This window comes from Haliaeetus albicilla, chromosome Z (assembly GCF_947461875.1).
Source record: "Haliaeetus albicilla chromosome Z, bHalAlb1.1, whole genome shotgun sequence".
NCBI classification, from domain to species: Eukaryota; Metazoa; Chordata; class Aves; order Accipitriformes; family Accipitridae; genus Haliaeetus; species Haliaeetus albicilla.
This window is the reverse complement of record NC_091516.1, coordinates 671609-692182: the sequence shown is the minus strand read 5'-3', so window position 1 is coordinate 692182 and position 20574 is coordinate 671609. Positions and strand designations below refer to the sequence as shown.

At 40.3% G+C, this 20574-nt stretch overlaps 1 protein-coding gene across 2 annotated transcripts in view; it reads left to right on the top strand.

Annotated features, from left to right (window-relative positions):
* RANBP3L (RAN binding protein 3 like) overlaps positions 1-20574 on the top strand; it is a 35708-nt gene that overhangs the window by 7195 nt on the left and 7939 nt on the right. For both annotated transcript variants that reach the window (XM_069777306.1, XM_069777305.1), the window contains exons 2-14: positions 3035-3093; positions 3358-3394; positions 4025-4102; positions 5186-5260; positions 6122-6196; positions 6853-6977; positions 7436-7539; positions 12652-12736; positions 13849-13948; positions 15083-15213; positions 16155-16275; positions 16878-17020; positions 20305-20497. In XM_069777306.1, coding sequence (XP_069633407.1) covers positions 3035-3093; positions 3358-3394; positions 4025-4102; positions 5186-5260; positions 6122-6196; positions 6853-6977; positions 7436-7539; positions 12652-12736; positions 13849-13948; positions 15083-15213; positions 16155-16275; positions 16878-17020; positions 20305-20497 — 1326 coding nt within the window. The remainder of the gene's footprint in view (positions 1-3034; positions 3094-3357; positions 3395-4024; positions 4103-5185; positions 5261-6121; positions 6197-6852; positions 6978-7435; positions 7540-12651; positions 12737-13848; positions 13949-15082; positions 15214-16154; positions 16276-16877; positions 17021-20304; positions 20498-20574) is intronic.

Below are 20574 nucleotides of genomic sequence, written 5' to 3'. Positions count from 1 at the left end.
GTGGCTGAGGCTGGGGGGCGAGTCCAGCCTCTGCAGCCAGGGGCGGCCAGCCCACTTGGCAGGTGTTTCTGGTCGTTTCTCCAGCAGCCCCTCTTACCCACCAGTACCGAGCTGCTGGGGACTGGAGCGGCCCAGTCTCGACCGGGCGCTAGCCAGCCTGTGCCCGCCCGTGTCCCGCCGGTGAGGGTGAGGAGGAGGAGAAGGAGGAGGAGGAGGAAGGGCGGGCGGCGCCATCCCACCCCGTCCCCCCCGCCGGGGCCGCCGCGGCGGGAGGAGGGTGCGGAGCGGCCTCTCCTGCTGGCCCAGGCGGCCGTGCGGCCCGTTGGCGGCGGCCTCGGAGCGGGAAGAGGGAGGCGAGGACGGCGGAGTTGCTGCCGGGGTTGAAACCAGCGCGCTGGCACGGTGGTGGTCGCTCCTTGGTGGCCGGCCTCGTCTGGCGGCCGCGGGTAATCCCGCCTCGCTGCCTCTGTGGCCGCCGGCTGCAGGTGCCTTGGGCCTGCGCTCCTGGGAAGTTCAAAATGCAGTGGGGAATGGATGCGTAGGATACGTACGCAGGTAGGGCGAATACGTCTTCGAAGGTCGTCTTGTGGGTGGCCCGATTGAGGAGCGGAGGTCTTGCTGATGAGCTACAGGGAGTGCGTCGCAGGAAGTACAAAAAAGGTTTTCTTGGTTTGGGTGGAAGCAGTACGGAACCGCAAAAACGATGAATGGCCCTGGCAGCGTCAGCAGCCTCTGACTACATCTGCAGACGGAAAGAAAGTGTTCCCCTTCGCTCAGAAGCGGTCGATGCGGTACGTCTTTTATATCTACTGCAGTATCACAATAGGAACATTTCTCTGTAAGAGGTACCATTATACCCTAGCTTCACATGTTTCTGTTGGTAATCAACCAGTTACCAATTTTTCTAGAGGAGCTTCTGGGTTTTAAACTACTGCTGGAATTCTGTTGTTGTTTAAATTGTAGTGAGCTTTCCTAATTCCTTCAGACTCCCTACAGCCTTTTAGCTCCAGCAAAAGTTCACTCTGTGGCGGACAGGCGGTTCCTTTTTCACAGCAATTCACTCTTTGCTAATTCCATGCTTTGGAGTAGTAAATCTACTTTTAGAAATAGTGCTAGCTTCTGAGCTTTGAGAGGTACTGTGGAGAATATGGAGGTTTCTGTAGTCATGCTTTTTTGTATTATTTTTCCTTGATTCAATAGAATACAAGACTTTTGTTTGTTTGTTTGTTTTTTTAAGGAGACCGGAAAAAAGGCTATTATATTGAGTAAAACATATTTCAGTGAAGTACTATAGTTTATGTGTGCCACTCCCCTCTAGTGAATAGAAGTGGAATTACCCCATCTCATGCGATGCCATGGTCCCCCAGCTGCAACCAGATTATGGAAATTTTCTTCAACTTTCAGTCACAGAGAGTTGTCTTTTTTGGAGTTGAACAATATGAACTTTTTTCTGCTTTCTCTATTAAGGACAAAGCAGATCTTCATTGCAAAGCATGCCAAGTTTGCTAAAATCAGTCGTTTGCGCACACATAATGCCCAAATAAATACAAAATGAACCTCAACGACAGCAAAACTGTATTAGTTTTTACTGCTGTGTCTGCATATCACTGGATTTGAGTAACAGTTTCATGCTTCTTGCCCCAGGTTACATACACACATTTATTTTAATAATGTTTCCTTTTTTCTTGATTGTTGAATATATATTTATATAGTAATTTTAAAACCTCCATATCAACAGGTTGATATTTGCTTTATTAAACCGTTAAGTAATTGATACCAGTGCTGGAGTGGTTTGGTCACAGGTGGGTGTGGAAGCCAAGGTAAAAATGTCAATCCATGTATTTTCCCACGGACATTTTTGTTGAACAGGTAAATATTCTGCTGGAAAACAGAGGAAAAAGATGGTGTGTACGTGATAAATATTCTGTCAACTGTCAGTTAACAAGATATCAAGTGTGGGATTTCTCTGGCCAAAGGCCAGTCATACAGCTCAGTAGTCACCCTAGTCTGTCCTTATCACCCATAGAGAGAAATACATGCATTTCATTCTCCGTTCGTCTCTCAACGTACACAGCTAAAATATGCTCGTGCTCAGAAGCTGATTGTTTCTATTGACTACGCGTTACAGACATCTCAAGCTAGCATGAGGTGAATCCTGTATGTGGTGGTCTAAAAAAATCTATTTGTGTCTGCTGCTTTGCTCATTAATTGTGCCATTTATTGGCATAATAAATGTGTCATTAATTGGTGGTACTGCTGAAAACAACTTCTGCTTTCACACTGGCAACCGAAGTTAGTCCATTAGAGTTGCAGAGGCTGTGAAGGTCTCATTCTTAGCAAAGTAAGTAGCCCAAAGAAGTCATGTAAGATGTAGAAGTAGTGAACCCTACATCAACAAAAAATTTGATGTGAGGCAACTGTATGCTGAAATATGTTTCATAGAAAAAAAACCCAAACCATGGATCCAAAGTTGTTTTCAGTCATACCTAAGAAATGCAGAGGTATGCCCAAGAGCGGCATTTGCTCTATAGAACTTCATGTTTATATATCATACTCACACATTAAAACTGGCACTAGGCATTCACTTTCATGAAGCCTAAAGAATGGCAAGTGTGTGCACGTAGCTGAGAGGCCAATGTAACACCTTTCCTTGCTTTCCTTTTGGGATCATTTTGCATTTCACCTCCTTGCAGTTTTCTGAGAGCAAAAGCTGCAGTTTACCCTTGTGCTTAAGGGATGGCAGATGTTGTTTGTAAAGGCTAAAAGTACTTCTTTGTTCTTTTTAACTAAAAGAAGTGAAAAATAGTATGAGGCCAAATCCTGTGGCATCCAGTGAGGCAAAACTCACACTGGAATTTGAGGACTCATCTTTATTTTTATTTACGGACCATGCTGTACATCATTGCAGCTCTGTATTTTCTTCCTTTGTTACCAAAGGATAAAGTCCTGTGTGTTATTGCACAGCACTTTGAGAACTGGTTGAGAAGTGCTATTACAAGAACTGTTATTACAAATGATCTCTTCTCTTTTCCAGAGAGATCGGTGCTTGCCCAGCCAACATTTGTTTTTGAAAAGAAGGACCGTCCTTTGAAGGTAAAAAGCATTTTTTTTTTCATAATTGAGAAAAAATGCTGAGAAATGAGAATTCTATAGACAACAATCCTAGCAGTAATAAAAGATTTTAGCCCAGGTTAAGACTTGTAATAAATGGTCTCAAAATAGAACAAGGAAGAGTAGAAACTAGAAACAAGACTGCTTTCAATGCATGTGTGCTGGATTGATATACTTTGTGTCCTGGTCTAGAAAATGGCTGTTCTGTTCTCCTTGACCTTGCCATGCTTGTATTTTTTTTTCCAGCGGCCTGCAGAAGACCTGGCTTGCAAAGCTGAAAATGGTAATAACCACCTCCTTGAAACAGTATAATAATGCACTGGGTTATTCTTAGGTCTGACTGTTGCCTGTGAATATAGTGTTCGGACCCTTACTTTGTATGAGCAGGGACAGATCGCTTGAGCAGGGACAAATCGCTGTTAGTAGACTAAGGCTATGTGGGTTGTAGAGTCACCTGCTATGTCCTAATATATATGTCCCTGTCTTACCTCAAGAATTCTTCCATCTTACCTCTCATGTTTACCAGAAAGTCAAAATCCAGAAGCCCTGAAAAGCGGCCAAGTATGTTCATCAGCTGTATGGGTTCCTATTTGCCCTTTTCTATTTGTTTAGGCTACGTTATAAGGTAAGTTAACATTCTTAATGTCTTCTGAGCCTGTGGGCTATGAACTGATTCTAAGTCCTTGATTTAAGTTCTCTGAACCTAGTGGAAATAAAGAAGACTCCCTAGGTCTTTGTGCCAGGTGTTGACTGAGATTCCAAAGCCCTTGTGCTCTTAGGTACTGCCTTAAAGCTGTTGCTGTAAGTCATTCCTAGAATTTATTGTGTTCAGGTTTTAATTTCGTATCATAACATTGTGCTGAAATCTCCTGCCAGTCTGTCCCTGCAGAACGTTATATGTACTTTTCTCTAGATTTCATTAGTTGTTCCAGAAAGCGTGCAAGATCATCATCTTTTACTTTCCAGAAGTCTGACTCTCAGTCTAACACAGGTATGATGTTTAGCTCCAGTCATGTTTTAATTACTATAGTTCTGTATTCTCGTCTGGTAAAGAAGAGAAGGAATTTTACTGTCTAAGAAAAGCTTCTGCACTGTAGAAATGCTGCAAGTCATGAAAACTTAAACATCGATATAAACTCGCTGGTAATTTCCAATAAATCCCTTTTTAAGTAAAAATATATTAATTTTCCATACTAACGTAGTATTACATAAAGTAGTGAAAAATTTGTACGTTTCATATTGTTTCCTTGAATTGCTCACACAGTCAAGGGAGGAGGAGGGCTGGAAAGGAATGAGATTCCCTGGTTTGTGGAAGAGATCAGTGTTCCTTGGGCAATCCCTGAAAATGTAAAGCAGTTTCCAGAAGGGCCCCTCCTTTCATTCAGCCAACAGCTCACCTGGAAGGCCCTTTAAGGACTATGTAGTGCTTCCATGGGAAATGCACACAAGTCACTGAGGCTACTGTGCAGAAGGGCTGATCTGGTTTTTACAGTGTTTATTTAACATACGGATGGGACCAGAAAGTTATTTCTGAATTCAGGCATTAATATGTGTACACTGTGTTTTGTCTTATGTAGTCCTGTGACACACCTGAATGTAGCTATGAGGATTTAAGAGAACCTAAGTTTGGTTTACTCTGAAAATTATACTGAGATCATACACAAAAAATCATAGATATGGTAGAAATGTTAGGGTCTGCCTATTCCAAAAAGCAAAGCAGGGTATAGGAGGAAGCTTGAGTGATTGACCTCTTGATTGTCCACACTGCTTAACTGATAGCTAACTCCCTGCTTCTGTTTTGAACCTCCCGAACTGGCAGTCTCCAAGACAGAGCTGTTACAGAGTGGACTAGCTGTAAGCAGCGTGCCTGAGCCAGGCTGTGCTGCTTGGCCTCAGAGACCTCTCTGATTCAGCAGCACAGGCATAACCTAACAGTGTACTTCAGAAAGCTGGTAGTTAGCAGATAATAATTTATTCTACTGCCAATGAAGGCATGACATCAAATTGGCTAACCTTAACATTAATCTTTTTTTTTCTCCAAACAAATGATAATTTCAGTCTTTTATCCTTTCAGATACAACTGTTGCTCAGAAAAGAGGGAGATCATCTTCCTTTACCATCCTTCCTACTTTCCCTCCCTGCCAGCCAGGTAACTGAAAAAAACCCAAACAAAACCAATAAATATTTATGTAGAAAAGCAGGTATTAGCTAAAATAGAAAGGTGTACAGAAATGCTTTTTCTGCAGGACAGAGCTGGGGTGCATTGGACTAGCCTGGTATTTGGACAGGAGAAAGGAATGTTTTAGGAGGAGGACTGGCAATTCAATAGAAAAAATGTTTTTTGCGTTTCCAAAATGTTTTACAGGTCCTTGGCAGACATTGGCATAAAGGATTTCTAAACAATCTTAAGAGGACACAAGCTTGTTTTAGCAGCAAACTGTGCTCTTTCTGCAGTGAAAAAGTAGTGCTTATCTTGTGTCATTTTACAGGATGTGGTACATGGTTGCCATCACTTTCTGGCTGGTGTTTGCTATCTTTATTAAAATGGTGAAAGCATCAGTAGTGCACCAGCACCATTATAGTAAGTTATAAAAGCCTTTTCAGCAGAACAGGGCAGGGCACATTTATTTATTCCCATGTTCTTGGGCGTCATTTACTTATCTTAAAAATGCCTAAGACTGAACCAGATAGCATTGCCATTTCAATAGCTTTTGCAAACCAGCAGCACCTGGTTTTCAAAGCTGTAGAAGGATTTTATGAATTTAAAACATCCGTTAGTATCCAAAGATTTCTGTCTCTGACATAGCCAGAAAACCCATGGTGCTTTCTGTGCCTAAGTCTACCCACCTGTAAAATGGAGACAGTAACAGTTATCTCAGAGATCTTGTTCAGGTTAATAGGTTTGAATATTGCTCAGGTACTACCAAATAGGAAGGGGTTACAGAAATGTGAATTAAGAATTAAAATTTGTTACTACTCACTATTAAAGTTTAAATTCCTTGTTCTGTAGTAAAGAAGAATAACATATTCATGACCTCAGCTCTTCTTCAAAGAAACCCTGACTGGATCAGAAGTACAAAAGAAGGTAACTGTCAATGCAGTATTTATTCACTGTACTTCCACAAAGGCATTCTTAACAAATCAAGAAGACATAAAAATGACAACTCTTCTCTATGCTGAGTGATAGGCTAAGGATCTTTGTGACATTCATAAGTTATTTGTTTGACAGTGTAAATATCTTGTGAGCTCTGTTCTGAGCCTCTGCTCTGACTAGTCAGTTCCTGAGTGGACTGAATATAACCTTGAATAGTGAAATTCTACATTCCTAACTGAATAACTCTGCTCCTGGAGAAGGTAGTGAAGAACTGTCTTGGCATCTGCAGGTGCAGGATTAAATTTGAAATACCAGAAGACAGATCTAACACAAAGCAGTAAATATCAGTATAAATATAAACACATATTTAAATACATAAATACAAATATATTTTATACCTCTAAACAACTGTTTTTTTATATATAACACATTCTCTTTTAATTCTGTTAGGATAATGGGGTTGGTGTCACTACAGAGTTGTGCATTTTAGAATGGATTACAATTTTTCAGAATATGTAGCAAGTAAACAATAAATGCTATTTAAATATGCTTTGAAGCTTTCAGTTGAAAGAGGCAAGACACATAGGTATGAATTAGATGGGAAGAAAAAGTCTCTGTTTAAATATTTTGTCTTTGTATTTTGCAAGGATCCTTGTCACAAAGTCAATTGCGGAATGTCATTAGACCTGCCATTTTACAACCCCCACAAGCCCTGGCCTGTCCTGAAAATCCTGTAGTATCTCTAGTGACTAAGAAAGAAGCATATGTTCAGGTAAAAAGAAAAGTAGTTTTACTGGCTAATGTATGTTTGCAGCTCAAATAAAAAAAACCAGTGCTGTCTTAAAGCAGTTAATTATTCCACTGCCTGATTTTCCAGAAAGTTCCCATATCAGTTTCAGTGGAATCGATGGATCACTGACATGGTGTGAACTGTTAAACTCGTGCTGGCTGTATTTGAAAAAACATCTCTTCTCTGCAGGCTGTCTCAGCTTTCAGATATCAGGGTTCTGTGGGCAAATCAGCTTTGGGGATTTTTTGGATTTTGATTATTTAGAAAGTAACATTTTAGCATTTTGATTAAGGGCACTGGCTTAGTACACAGCTGGAGGAAGCTCGGCCAACTACCACATATATATATATACACCTCAGTGACTCTGGACTTCTAGCAGACCTGTTTATAGCAGAAAATAAGCTTGGTCTAATTAATTAATCTGGTTTTATCATTCCTAGCTATCTGAAGACAGGTCTTATTCCTCAGCTGAGAATTCAGTAAGTTCCAAAACAGCAGTGAGGTCATCTACTACCATGAATCTTTCTAGCTCTAAAACAACACAGTAAGTTTTTATTTATTATATTCCTACCCCATTTTGTCACTTGGCCTATGGCATGCCCTTTTGTCCTGCATGTCTAACATGGTACTAAGCCCATGGTATCTACACCCACACAGTGCTCACTGGTGTTTGTGTGTAGTGCCAGGATTTGTGGGTACTGACTTGAGCTCCGTACACCATAAGAAATGGACTCCTGCTGGAAATTAATCTCTGTGGGACAGTTTGTTTCTCATTAGCAACCCCCAAGCCAGAAACTATTTTGGTTTGCCGTGTCATGCAGCTTTGGCGGTTCAAAATATGTCCCAGTTTTGAATGTTCACAGTCATCTTTGTGTCGCTTTGGAGAGCTCTATTCTGATTGCATAGCTGCTGCATCTCATAAACAGATGCAGAGAAATTCAGTAATTACAAAAATATGTGAGCATATTGGACACAGAAGACATGAAGACGACCATACAGGACTGATCCGGAAGACAAGGTGAATCCTGCAACTTCTACTTCCGTGCGCACGCCAGAGTTTCTGGCTGTGATGATTGTGGTGGGGTGGCATCTTTGTGCAGACATGGGTTGACCAGAACAGACTTGAATTTCTGCATGAGGAAGCTGGCTTCCTTGGGCTAGGATGTTGCCCCATGCCCTTGCCTCTGACTGAAAGAGCTCATACCAGTGCAGAAGCGGGCTATTGCCTCTCTCTGGAGACTGGCTCATGAGAATGTTAGGTCTGTGGTTAGCCAGCAGGTTATCTTGTAGGTATTAATACTGCTTGCTGATGGTTGATGAGGGTTGTTTGCCTGGACGTTGTGAGCATCAGGAATACACCTGAGATCAGTTGTGATGAGAGAATGACATTTTAAAATGGCTAAGGCCACAGATAGCACATCTGTGATGTTGCCTCCTTTCCCCCTCCCACCCAAAGAGGGCAGAGAACGTGTTAACTGCAAAGGAGTCCAGTCCAGTCTCCTTCAGGGCTGGATGGGCCACAGGTAAAGCTTCCTGCACACAAAGTTTGGGATGCACAGTGCTGGGGTTCTGAGGAAGTAAGGGATTTTTAGATGCACAGAGAACTTAGATTCTTAATCTTTATCAACAAGAAGAGCATAATTAGAGGGCAGATGCTCACTGTGATTTTGGAAGAGCCAGCCTGTCCTTTTCTATCACAGTTAATGCTGTCTTATCACAGTGATGATGCCCTGTGAGAACAACATGGAGCCTACAGAGCATGCTGGAATTTTAGCAGATTCAAAATGATGGTAATGCATATACCAGAAAAGCTAAAGGGAAGGTGGTACTGACTTCAAAATCAGTTGCTATCGCTACTCAAATCTATTTACCTTCTGTCAGCTGCACAATATCTAGGAAAAGATAGGTGAGTGGCTTTCTTTTGTGAAGTAGATGGACACAGAAATGCAATGCAGTGTTTGAGTGCTGACAAGTTACAAGACTTAAAAGTGCTTATGGTATTTCTTTTCCTTTTCTTTTTTAAAAAGGAAATTGCTAATCTGCTTGGGGTATTGATGCCTCATTAATTCTGCATATCGCACTTGTGGTAAATGTTGGTTTATTTGACAAGTTGAAAACTAAATACAACCAGGTGCTTACTGCTCTGCTGCGATTGCAGGGGGTGTAAGTGCCGTTCTTCCGATCTGTATTAAGTGACTGATGCTTTAAAATACTTCAGTAGAGTCTTTTGGGCATAGCTCTTTTCTCATAGATAGCTTGAGAATAAGTATTCAAACAAACAACTTTATTATAAACTCCGTATACATGCTAAACAGTAGTGAACATTGCAGCCAGACCTGCTCATTGCTAAGAAAAGAATTTTTTAAGTTTGTTTTTATTTATCAGTCAAGCTGTAGCTAGTGTTTATTACAAAATAAAATGCAGACACACTCAACAGCAGGGATTGCTGCTGGCTGCAAACGTCCCTCTTGCTTTCCCTCCTCTCCCACCTCTTCTCTATGTGACATGATTCTGTAGAGAGATGAATGTAAATGGTTTGTTAGCCCTCTGCAGCTGCTGCAGCTGTCCACGTCCCAGGAAACCACCAACAGTTCTGTTTCCTGAACGGGCTGTAGTAATGAACTGAAAAGAAGAAATTTGCAGTTTCTTAAGTCTGATTACAAACTTGGAGAGAAGATTGTGTCGTAAGTGACAGAAATGTAATGCTGGGAAAACTCAGGCTTCTGGTCGTGTATTCAGCTCTGCAGAAGGATTTGCTTGGAAAACTGCCAGGGCTTAAGGCCGGCACTGGAACTGGCAGCTACTCAGATCCTTCTGGACACTCTGAGGACAGTACCTGGATCTACTCCCTTTCCGTAGTCCCTTTCCAGTATCTTATCCACATTTCTCCTTCTCCTGTTCTTCCTTGTTAGCGGTCATTCCCTGAATTCAGTGCCTCTGTTTTGAATCTCCATGGCAACGTCATCCCGGGCACACTTTGTTCTTGCCCTGCAGCAACATAAGGGTATTGAAGTTTTAATACAACTTTAAGGCTGGCACTTCCAATTAACTGTCCAGAAGAAGAAAGATCCTGCACCAATTACTTTTTCCTTACATTTCCAAAAATAATCAAAATCCATTTCCCACATTATTTCTTTTGAGACAAACCTCTACTTTCTGGTTTTTAGCTCTCCCAGACTGCTATCCTTCCCAAGTTGCTACCGGAGCAGCCTAGAAGCAGCAGACAAAATTTCAGGATGCAAATTGATCACAATTCAGTCAATTTTAGTGGGCAGTTTTCTTAAGGGTAAGAAACTCGTTAGTTTAAACACACTTTAGATTCCCTGTTCATGGCCCAAAACACGTATGGAAGGCTTCAAGGCTGAAAAGGGATGGATTTTCTGATTTCTCTTTCTTATTTGCTCTTAGTCTTAGCAACACATCGAGCACGAGAATGTTAAGGAATATTTTTTTCTTTAAGTGTAAAATGGAGATAGCTTGTCCTTGGGAATTCCTTCATCCTGTGTGAAGAGATTTCAAGCATACTGTATTTGTGAACACAGAAACTAAGTTTTAGAGGCAGTTGCCAAAGTTCTGGCAGCAAACCCAGCTTCTTAACAGGAATATCCTCTGCACGACATATGTGCTGTTAAGCCCTCCCAAGGGTGATAAATGATCTGGAAGAGCAGATAAGTGGTGCTGAAGTATGCAGTTTGTGACAGAACATCAGATTGTCTTCCTGCCAAGTCATCCTTCTGGAAGAGGAAGAGACTAGAACTTGGACGGTTTTGCCTTGTGGCCAGCAAGAGTTGCAGTGATTAAGCTCTACAGAAAGCATAGAATCATAGAATCATTTAGGTTGGAAAAGACCTTCAAGATCATCAACCATCAACCATCAACCATGCTCACTAAACCATGTCCTATGGTACCCCATCTACTCGCTTTTTGAATACCTCCAGGGATGGTGACTCAACCACTTCCCTGGGCAGCCTATTCCAATGTCTGAAAACTCTTTCAGTAAAGAAATTTTTCCTAATATCCAATCTAAACCTCCCCTGCCGCAACTTGAGGCCATTTCCTCTTATCCTATCACTTGTTTCTCGGGAAAAGAGAACAACACCCACCTCACTACAACCCCCTTTCAGGCAGTTGTAGAGAGCGATAAGGTCTCCCCTCAGCCTCCTCTTCTCCAGACTAAACAGCCCCAGCTCCCTCAGCCGCTCCTCACAAGACTTGTGCTCCAGGCCCCTCACCAGCTTGGTTGCCCTTCTCTGGACACGCTCCAGCACCTCCATGTCTTTCCCGTAGTGAGGGGCCCAAAACTGAACACAGGACTCGAGGTTTGGCCCCGCCAGTGCCGAGTACAGGGGAACAATCCCCTCCCTGCTCCTGCTGGCCACACCATTTCTGATACAGGCCAGGATGCCGTTGGCCTTCTTGGCCACCGGGGCACACTGCATGAACCACCTATAACCCTTTTGTAAAAAAAAACCCCAAACTAACAACACTCCCCCCCGCCCCCGCCCCAAACCAGCAGCAAGAACAACTTCCACACAAAGAAGTTTACAAGGACTTCCTAGTGACTTTTATAAAAAGTGGATCCTGTCAAATTTAAAGTGGCTGTGTAATTAGCAGGTCAAATCACAACTGTACTTACATTAGAATATCCTTGAATGTAATCCACAAGTAATACACTTTTTACAAGTTGTGTGTATGTTACTGTTTAAAAATGCATTCGCTACCTTCTCTTAAAGCCTGAGAGGTAAGAGGCTAACTGAGAGTAGTTAAACTCAGGGTGGCAATGCAAAAAAAAATTGATGTTTTTTATCTGGAAAACCTGAGACACTAGGAAGGAAAAAGGGACAGAGGAGGAGAAGGACAAGTGTTGTTTTAATGTAGCTTCTGCCAGAACCAGTCACACTCCAGATCCTAAATGTAAAGTGATTTATCTACTGTATGAAATTTTCTCCTCAATCTGTATCCCCAATCTATAGCTGGCCAGTACCAAAGGATTGCAAGTGTTTAGTTTTCTTCACTTCTTATTTGAAGTATATCTATGAAACAGGTCATTGAAAAATGGAAAGAAGATCTTTCTTCTTGTTTTTAGTTATACCTTATCATAAGCCACCTGCTATCATGCCTTTACGTTTTTGCAGTATTTATGTGAATTGAAAGTGTGTGCATTAGAATACACTGCTTCTCTGCCTTTCCAAGACATTAGGTGGATGACCGAGGAGTGCCTGTAAGGCATTGGGGAGGACATTATTCCGAAGGGCGTGAGAGCTGTACGAACATGAAGGGATAATTGTTAATCATTGGTAGTCTTTTGATGGAGCAAAAGGAAACGGGGAAAGAAATGTAACGCATTAAAGTTTCTGGAGTAAGGCACTTACCTGAGGAGGAGGCGGCATGTTGTTTTGCTTCTTATTCTTCGCTTTTAAGGAACATCCTCAGTAACCTTCATGAAGGACAGTGTGATACTCTGTTCCTTTAGTGAAATGTTACATAGAGAATATTCTCAGATTCTCTTAAAAGATTTTGTCTGATTACTTAAGTGGTCATTTTTTGTTTGTCTTTAATGTAAGGTGTGGTAACGTAAATGCGTGAACTTATTTGTATTCTTTACAAAGTTCTAAATAGTTCTAAGTCACATTCTTATGTTATTTTGTTCCTACAGAAGTCAGTTGTTTGAAGATGAAAGTGTACAAAACAGCAGCAGTTCTGATTTTGTGTTTGGAGAAAACATGGTTGAGAGAGTTTTGGTAAGATCAGTAAATGCTGGCAGACTTTTTATCAAAGTTAATGTACTTATGAGTATAATTTTTTTCAGAGATTGATTCTTTTTAGGTCATCCTGTTCTTTTAAAGATGTGAGTAAATATGATTCCAATGACTGTTGAGGAGAAAATAACTAAATATTTGTTGTAGAAGGGGTAGGCATCTCTATCTTCCCCATCCTAGATAAGTACTCTAATTACTAGCCTGTACTAGTATGCTCTTCTCTTTTGCTCATTTTTTGACCTGAAAAAGTTTTTTTTTTATATTCCATGTAAAGTGGGACAGCTAGAATACAAGATAAAAGAATGTGCTCCATACTGCTCTAATAATTTCCATCATAACTGTTAAGAGATGGGAGAAATTAGTATGAGGGGAAAATTGAACATCCATCCTAGATAGCGTCCATGTTAAACTATGTTGTGTGTGCTGTGAGACAGCTTAGTGGATCAAGTCCTTAAGGAAACTCAGACAAAAAGGTGGTTCCCAAGCTGAGGACTGCACCATTTAAAATGGAATTGAAATTCAGTTTCTAGGAGAAGTCGAAGGAAAACAGTATGCGTATCTGCCAGTGAAAAAGCTTGGCAACCATAGGTCTGGGTTATGACTTCTGACCAGGATTTAGGTATAAGGTAGGAGTTGGGCCACTGAGCATTGTCAGGAGCCAGAAGCATTTATTTAGATATGCCTAAGGAACTTTATCTGCAAAAACTGAAGGTCATGGAAATTCTTAATTCTTCTGAGGTTAAGTTTGTGGTGTCTGAAAGTTTTCAACTATTCTTCTGGGGCTTAAGTGCTTAAACTGGAAATTAGCTGGTACTTAAACCTCTAAGTCCTTTAGTGGATTTAAATCCTAGTCCAGGATCCACACAAAGAGGCCATTCTTCTTGGTGGGAGAATGATGTACTGATTTTATGATAATAAAGTTACTTCCACTTGAGACTGAAATTGTATCATCTGGGTCAGTTTTGACTCTGAAGATACTACATTTTCTAATCTTCAGCCTAGCATGCATTAAATGATTCAATGTTCTATCTGATATGAAGTAACATAGCCATTTTATTTAAATAGGAATTTTTATTTCCCCCGTTTTTTCCTAGAGTCCTGAAAAGCATCCCAAGCCGTGTAATGGAGCTGATTCATACAATGGAGAAATAACATCCATGTGCATAGAACCTTTTCATGTCAGTCCACAAACAAGTAAGTATACTTAGCAAACAAGTACAGTTAGCTTTATGACTATGTTCCACTGTATTTTAGAGGATGTCAAATGAGTGGTGGTCAATAATTTTCATCTATTCTCAAGTTATCCGGTCACTAGTACACTGGCAGTATGTGCCAAAATCTGTGTTCGGAAAGCAGCTACAGTTTGATTTATGACATTTGAACTGGACTAACTTCAGAATGAATGATCTAAGTTACTCAGGAAAGGATGGAGTTTTATGGATTATTATTATTATTTATTACAGATTATTATTTTTTATTACTTGAAAAAAATGTGGTGAACTTTGTGAATGCCTTTTGGACCGCATTTTTGAACTACAGTTTTAAGCTGTCTGCTGCTTGTATTTTGTGACTGTTCATATAAATTACTTTGCCATATTTGTATCCTAATTGTAGGACTGAAACTTCCAGACAGACAGATTTCGGGGGTTGTTTGTGACTCTGGTGTGAGCTTTTCTACTAGGCAAGCCACGTAAACCTAGGCTGTGAGGGAATCCCAAGTAGGCCCATATCTTGAGCCCTCTTGCCAAATTTTGCGCCCTCTTTACTAATGGATGTATTGGATCTTCTTGCTTTGTATGAACATTCTTACAAGTAAAAAAAATTAAGAATTAAAGCCTATGGAAAACATACCTAGATCATGCAAAATACAAAATTTTGTAACTATGTTCCTTTCAAATCTTGTCCTTTCGTGTTCCTGTCAAGTATTCATTGTATATGTATTACTATTCTGAATACTGGGACGTGTGTCTGCCATTATTTATTAATCTGCACAGCAATATGACAGGCCAGTTTCATTTCAGAAATCCACTTCTAATTATTTAGGGCTTGTTTCTGCAAGTTGTCCCTTGGGGCAAACCTCTGCAACTGCAGAGAGCCCTGTTCAATTCAAAATGAGTCTGAACAAGTGAGACATTTTGCATTATTCCAGCCTTTTTCTTTTTCTCTTCTATTTACTGCTTTGGCCAAAAACTTATTACTAGCACTAAATAATATCAGATACCACAGGGTTTACTGAAGTCGCAGGCCATCCTATGTCCTAGTTTTGTTGTTCTGAAAATACTCCCTGTACAGAAAGGATTTCCTTTTTTTTTCCCCCGCCCCCTACAGAAACAGCTTTGTTGAGGAGTGCAACACTAAATGAATCAGCAGCTGCTTCTCTTTCCAAGCCAGTAGAGAAAATTCTGTTAGATAAAGTTGAAGTTATAACTGGAGAAGAAGCAGAACACAATGTGTTACAGGTGTGTATTTCATAAAGCCTTGATGGTGAGCAGTTTTGTGGTTGAAAAGATCATCTGGATCTATTACAGATCTGAAAATAACTTCAGTTTATATTTTGAATTTTCACTTCTTTAAGCTATGACTCTACTAACCCATTATTTCTATAGGCTGATATTTGCTTTTTCATATTACATTTGTTCATTTTATAGTGCCTTTCAGTAAGTGACTGCTTCAGAACTTTAGTCTACAGTTGTATTTTATAAGCATCTACACAGTGTACCAGCAGTAACTAAAACTTCAAAATTTGAACTGATTTGGGAAATGATTTTTTTTTTTTGACAAAACTTTTTTTGGAAAAAAGCAATGTGTTGTCAGAGTAGTTAGTTTTATAGTTCACCTAAAATATCAGTTATCTTTCTGGCCCTCCAGGATGTATCTTGCTATTCTTCATCTTCAAAATGTTATTTTCTCAGAAAATATCAATGATGTATATGTTTTTAAAAATCTTAACATTGAAAGTTCCATTATTTCATCATTGATTCAATCTTCTGTCTTGTCAGAACATGAAAGTTTTACTCTCTTTGGAGTAGTACTCTCCTAGTAGTGGTACTACTGGTATCCTGGTCTGCATAATGTTTCTAATGAGTGAGGGAATAAGATTGTAGAACACTTGCAACAAATTCACCTGTGGTAGTGGATATCACAGGTGAAGAGTTAATGAAGATGAAATAATGGAAAAAGTAAACTGGGATTCATGATGAATGTTTTCCATAACTAGCAGAAAGTTTAGCACACATCTGGGAGCCATTTCATTTTAAGTAATAATGGTGATAGATCTATATATCTTTCTATACATGCATATGGATGTATTAAAAACCATATCAAAAGGTTTGAAAACATAAAGTTCAGAACCAATAATATTAACATGGGCTGGCATTTCCATCATGTATTTCTCTTTCAGATCAACTGCAAGCTCTTTGTATTTAACAAGCTTTCTTTAACCTGGATTGAAAGAGGCAGAGGATCCCTGAGGCTTAATGACACTTCCAGCAATAAATGTGGAATGTTGCAGTCAAGGCTAAGTAAGAATTAAATAACGAAGTAACACATACACAAAACACTAAATAACTTGTACTATTGCTGGCCAGAATAAGTTTATTTCAGAACATTTAAAATGGAGTAGCTAGTTTCATTTAAGTCAAATTGCTGACCATCTTTTTAACGTTGCCTGATAAAGTTAGCTGTGTTACGAACTGAAGCACTGGGCATTTTTCACTGTTTGTACACTCACGCTTGCATATGTTGTTAGGTCCTGTGTAATTCTGCTGCAGTGTATCTTTAGCTCAGTCACCAGTCTGACAGTTTCCTCTTTTTTGGTTCTGCTTTTCCAGGATTTTCCAAGTGACTGTTTCAAGTCACTTCTAGAATGTTGTTTTTACTGTGCTGTCATTTTTTGTACTGTATTGCACAGTTGCAGCAGATTATTTGCTTTGTATGCCAGATGTATTGAAAGAAACTAATATATTTTGGTATTTTAAAAAATAGTTATCTCATCATGTCAGGTTTTAGACCTAATTAAAAAGAATAACTCATGAAAATATTAGTTGTATACAAGTGCTAGAGAAAACTGCTGCAGTAAAAATGAAGATGGTTCCAATGCCTTATATAAACCTTCTTCTTTTAGTTATGCGCAATCAAGGCAGCTTGAGACTGATTCTCAACACCCGACTCTGGGATCACATGGTTATAAAAAGAGCAAACAGAAAGAGCCTATGCTTCACTGCAACAGACCAAGAGGACCGCTCTGTTCAAGTATTTCTAATTCAGGTAAGCAAGAGAGAAAAACCCCAGCCAAATCCCCATTTCATCTAGGATTGTGAAGACTTGCTGAGGCTTTGGTTTTAGCAAATGGCCTTTTACGCTCTGTCAGGCTATGCTTAGCTTAGCTGTTACATGGCTTTTATTGTGAAATGAGTTAGAAAGTGCCATCCCTTGGTATTTCAAAAAAAAGGTGTGAAGATGGGATATGGCCTTAGGGCGGACATTTCCAGACTGTGGTTCACCTACCACTGATGGAATGGATATCATTCCAGTCATATGCAGCAACTGCTGTTTCTTACAGAAGCAACACTGTATTTTCTACACTGGTAGTTACATATTCATAAATTACTTTGGTACAAGGCAGCAGCTTTCTGCCATGGTTCTCGACACAGTGCCTGCAGTAATCCATCCAGTGTAGGACCTCCATTTCTCAGTTGAGGAGAACATAGATTTTGCAATGTCACCTTATGTAAGACAATAGTCTTGGGAATCCAGGTTTTCTCTAGCGAGGGCTGGTAAGTTGAGGATGGAAGTATGGTGGACTTAACTTGCAAATAAATAGCACATATGTCCTAGGTTAAGAAGTGAGAGCACCCACCTGAGTTTAAGGATGTCTCTGGTTTCCCCAGTAGACCTTTCTGGGAAGGGTTCAGCCTCCTGGGCAAGAAAAATAGCTCACCACTTCCAGGAAGTGTCACATGTCATACACAAGCAAAGCACCACGCTCCTTATACGCAAGCACTGTAAGTCTGTCACTTCCAAACAGTTAGTGACTTATCTATGGCTGTGCTGGACAGCTGGTCTGCCTGTGAGAACTAGAAATGTTCTAGATTGCCAGATGTGCTGCACAGTTTTTCTAGTGTATATAAATGTAAATATCCCTTAAATTCTGTTGTGATACTTCTGGACAGTAAAAAAAGACATGTATTAGAAAACCAAGGTACATGACAGCTGTATGTGTGCGGCAAGGCTCGCAGGAAGCTACTTCTACAGTCGTCACTGAAGCGGCTGGTATCCTTCCCTATAGCTAGTATCCAGCCAAACTAACACTGAGACTCTTGAGTGTGGAAGGCAGATTGGTCAATGCGTGAGACACCCAGCAGGCATTGCCAGAGCCTCGGCATGTAAGTAGGTTGGTCTAGTAGTCAGTGGAGCCCACTCCTCCAAGGCACCAGCAGATATTTTTAACTGCCATTTAAATTTGTTTTTCCTATGTCACATGAATGATTGATACATTTGGTTCAGGGATATTATCCAAAGGGCTTCTCATGAGTGAGGGAGAAGAGTCATATGATGCTGACTACAAAGTAGGCAGTCCACAAGACTCCATTAGGTCGGTCCTACAGTACTCACCCAGGTTTGCGCAGAGGGCTGACCCTGCGCGCGCCCCCATGCTTGTTTCTCCCTCCTTGCTTTTGGTGGCATTGGAATTCATACAGCTATGAGTGAGGCAGATCAGAGAACTGATCTGGGTGGGGCTTTTTTGTTTTTGCTAATTTCGTTTTTCAGCTTGATTCTATTCACCCTGTGATTGCCCTAATGGTGGTACTGGCACAATAGAGAGGGTAGAAATGAAAGGTCAGAGGATGTATGGAGGCGAGTCCACCCCTCTTGGCAGAAGCCAGAATTCATACTAGATTAAAGTGACAAAGGAACTCTGGCTTTTCAATGAAGAAGTAAAAAGCTACAGATAGGAATGATCAGACTGAATAGCTGCCTTTTTCATCTTTATGACCCTGCGTTTCCTGAAAAGCCCTGTTATCTTCAGAGCTCAGATTTGTCCACTGAGAACTGCAGTTTGCAGTTGAGACATCTCAACAACTCTGAATTGCTTTCTTCTTTGCTCGGCTGTAGGGAGAGAATGGTTTGCTGCTGCAAGTCTGGGTGGCACAGAAGGCAACCCTGATCTGCTGCTGCTTCCCAATTCGCATGCTTTTCCACCTGTACACACTGAAAGGTGTCATTCCAATCCAAACAACATGTATTTATTCCTATTGCCAAGCGATACAGATAGAAATTACTCTACGTGATGCACAGAAGTGGAGAGCTGGGCTACAGAAGACCATATGCAGTTGCTCTCTGGTAGCTGATCTGCTTCGTAACAATGTAAGAAGTACTCTACTGGCACTTCTGGCAATGCCCAAATGCAGTGCTTTTAGGAAGCCCAGGCAAGCATGGCACTTTGTATGGTCTGTTCACCTCATTGACCCCCAGCGTCCATAAGTGTTGTATTAGAGATGTGAGAACATGCACCCCTACTTGTTTCCTTTGCTATCTATTTTGTGAAATGATTGCCCCTGAATTTTTCTAATTCCTTTTTTTAAACTTTTGTTACTATATTGTTGACCTGCTGTTTTTAGTTTATATTGTCTATCCCCCCTCTCTCCTGAAACAGCAAATGTAGACGTTCTTACTCAACTCTGTGAAGAAGCACTTTCTTTTACGCTGATCCTCTACTGCTTTCATTAAGCGTACGCTAGTGCGTTTATTGTGTGGTCTGATGAACAGCCATACCATATGCAGTTTATCTACCACTTTTATAATTTTGAAAACCTTAGTTATACCCCATTCTTATCCTTCTCTTCAAACTTGAAGTGTCTCAATTCTTCATAAGGAGCTGCGTCACACCCTTGATCATTTTTGGTGGCCTTCTCTTTCCCTTCTTTAATTGTGCTATATCCTTGAGATGTGATGGCCAGAACGGAACACAGTACTCAGGACATGGCTGCTTGAAGGTTTTATGTACTGGCAAAATGCTGCCTTGTCTAGTTCTCAGTACTCTTCTTGATGACGCTTATCTTCTGTTCAAAAATAGCAGCAGAATTCATAGTATCTTTAAATTTTATAATCACAAATAATTTTTTGTAGTTAGGTTTTAAAACTCTTATTTATTCTGTAAACCAAAATGTAATACATATATTAACATTTCAGTGCTTTCTTACTTCTCGAATCATACTCAGGAATTGTCTGGAATATCAACTACTCAGTACAAACTGAGCCATTCTTCAGGGGAAATTATTTTTAAGCTTATGTTTCTTGTAACTATAGGGAAAATAATCAACAGCTACATATTGTAAAACTCAGACCACTTAAAGAAACGTGACCTTATTTGTATTTAAATTTATTTTCTGAAATGAATTATTAAGTGTGAATCTTAAATGGATTGCTTTGATTAAAAAGGACAAAATACAGCTCTTTCATTACTTTTGAAAATTTCTCAGTCAGCTTCTCTATGACAAACAGAGGTTTTTCTTGGTTAGTTTGGACTGTATGCATTTTATGTTCTGCAGGCAAGCTCAAAAGACGCTGAATACCTGTATGCAGCAATACATCACCGCCTTGTGGCATTGCGAAGCTTTGCTGAGCAAGAGCCAGATGCCAATCAAGTAGATGCAGAGTCAGAAGTAGCTTTTGAGCCATTAAACTGTGATAGTGATGATGAAGATGATGAAAAAATAACTCAAGTGAGCAGCAGTGGATATGGTAAGCAGAAATTTTCCTGGGAATGCTGTAATCCTTTCAAGGTATCTTCTTGCAAGCAATGAAAATTGTACTACTTT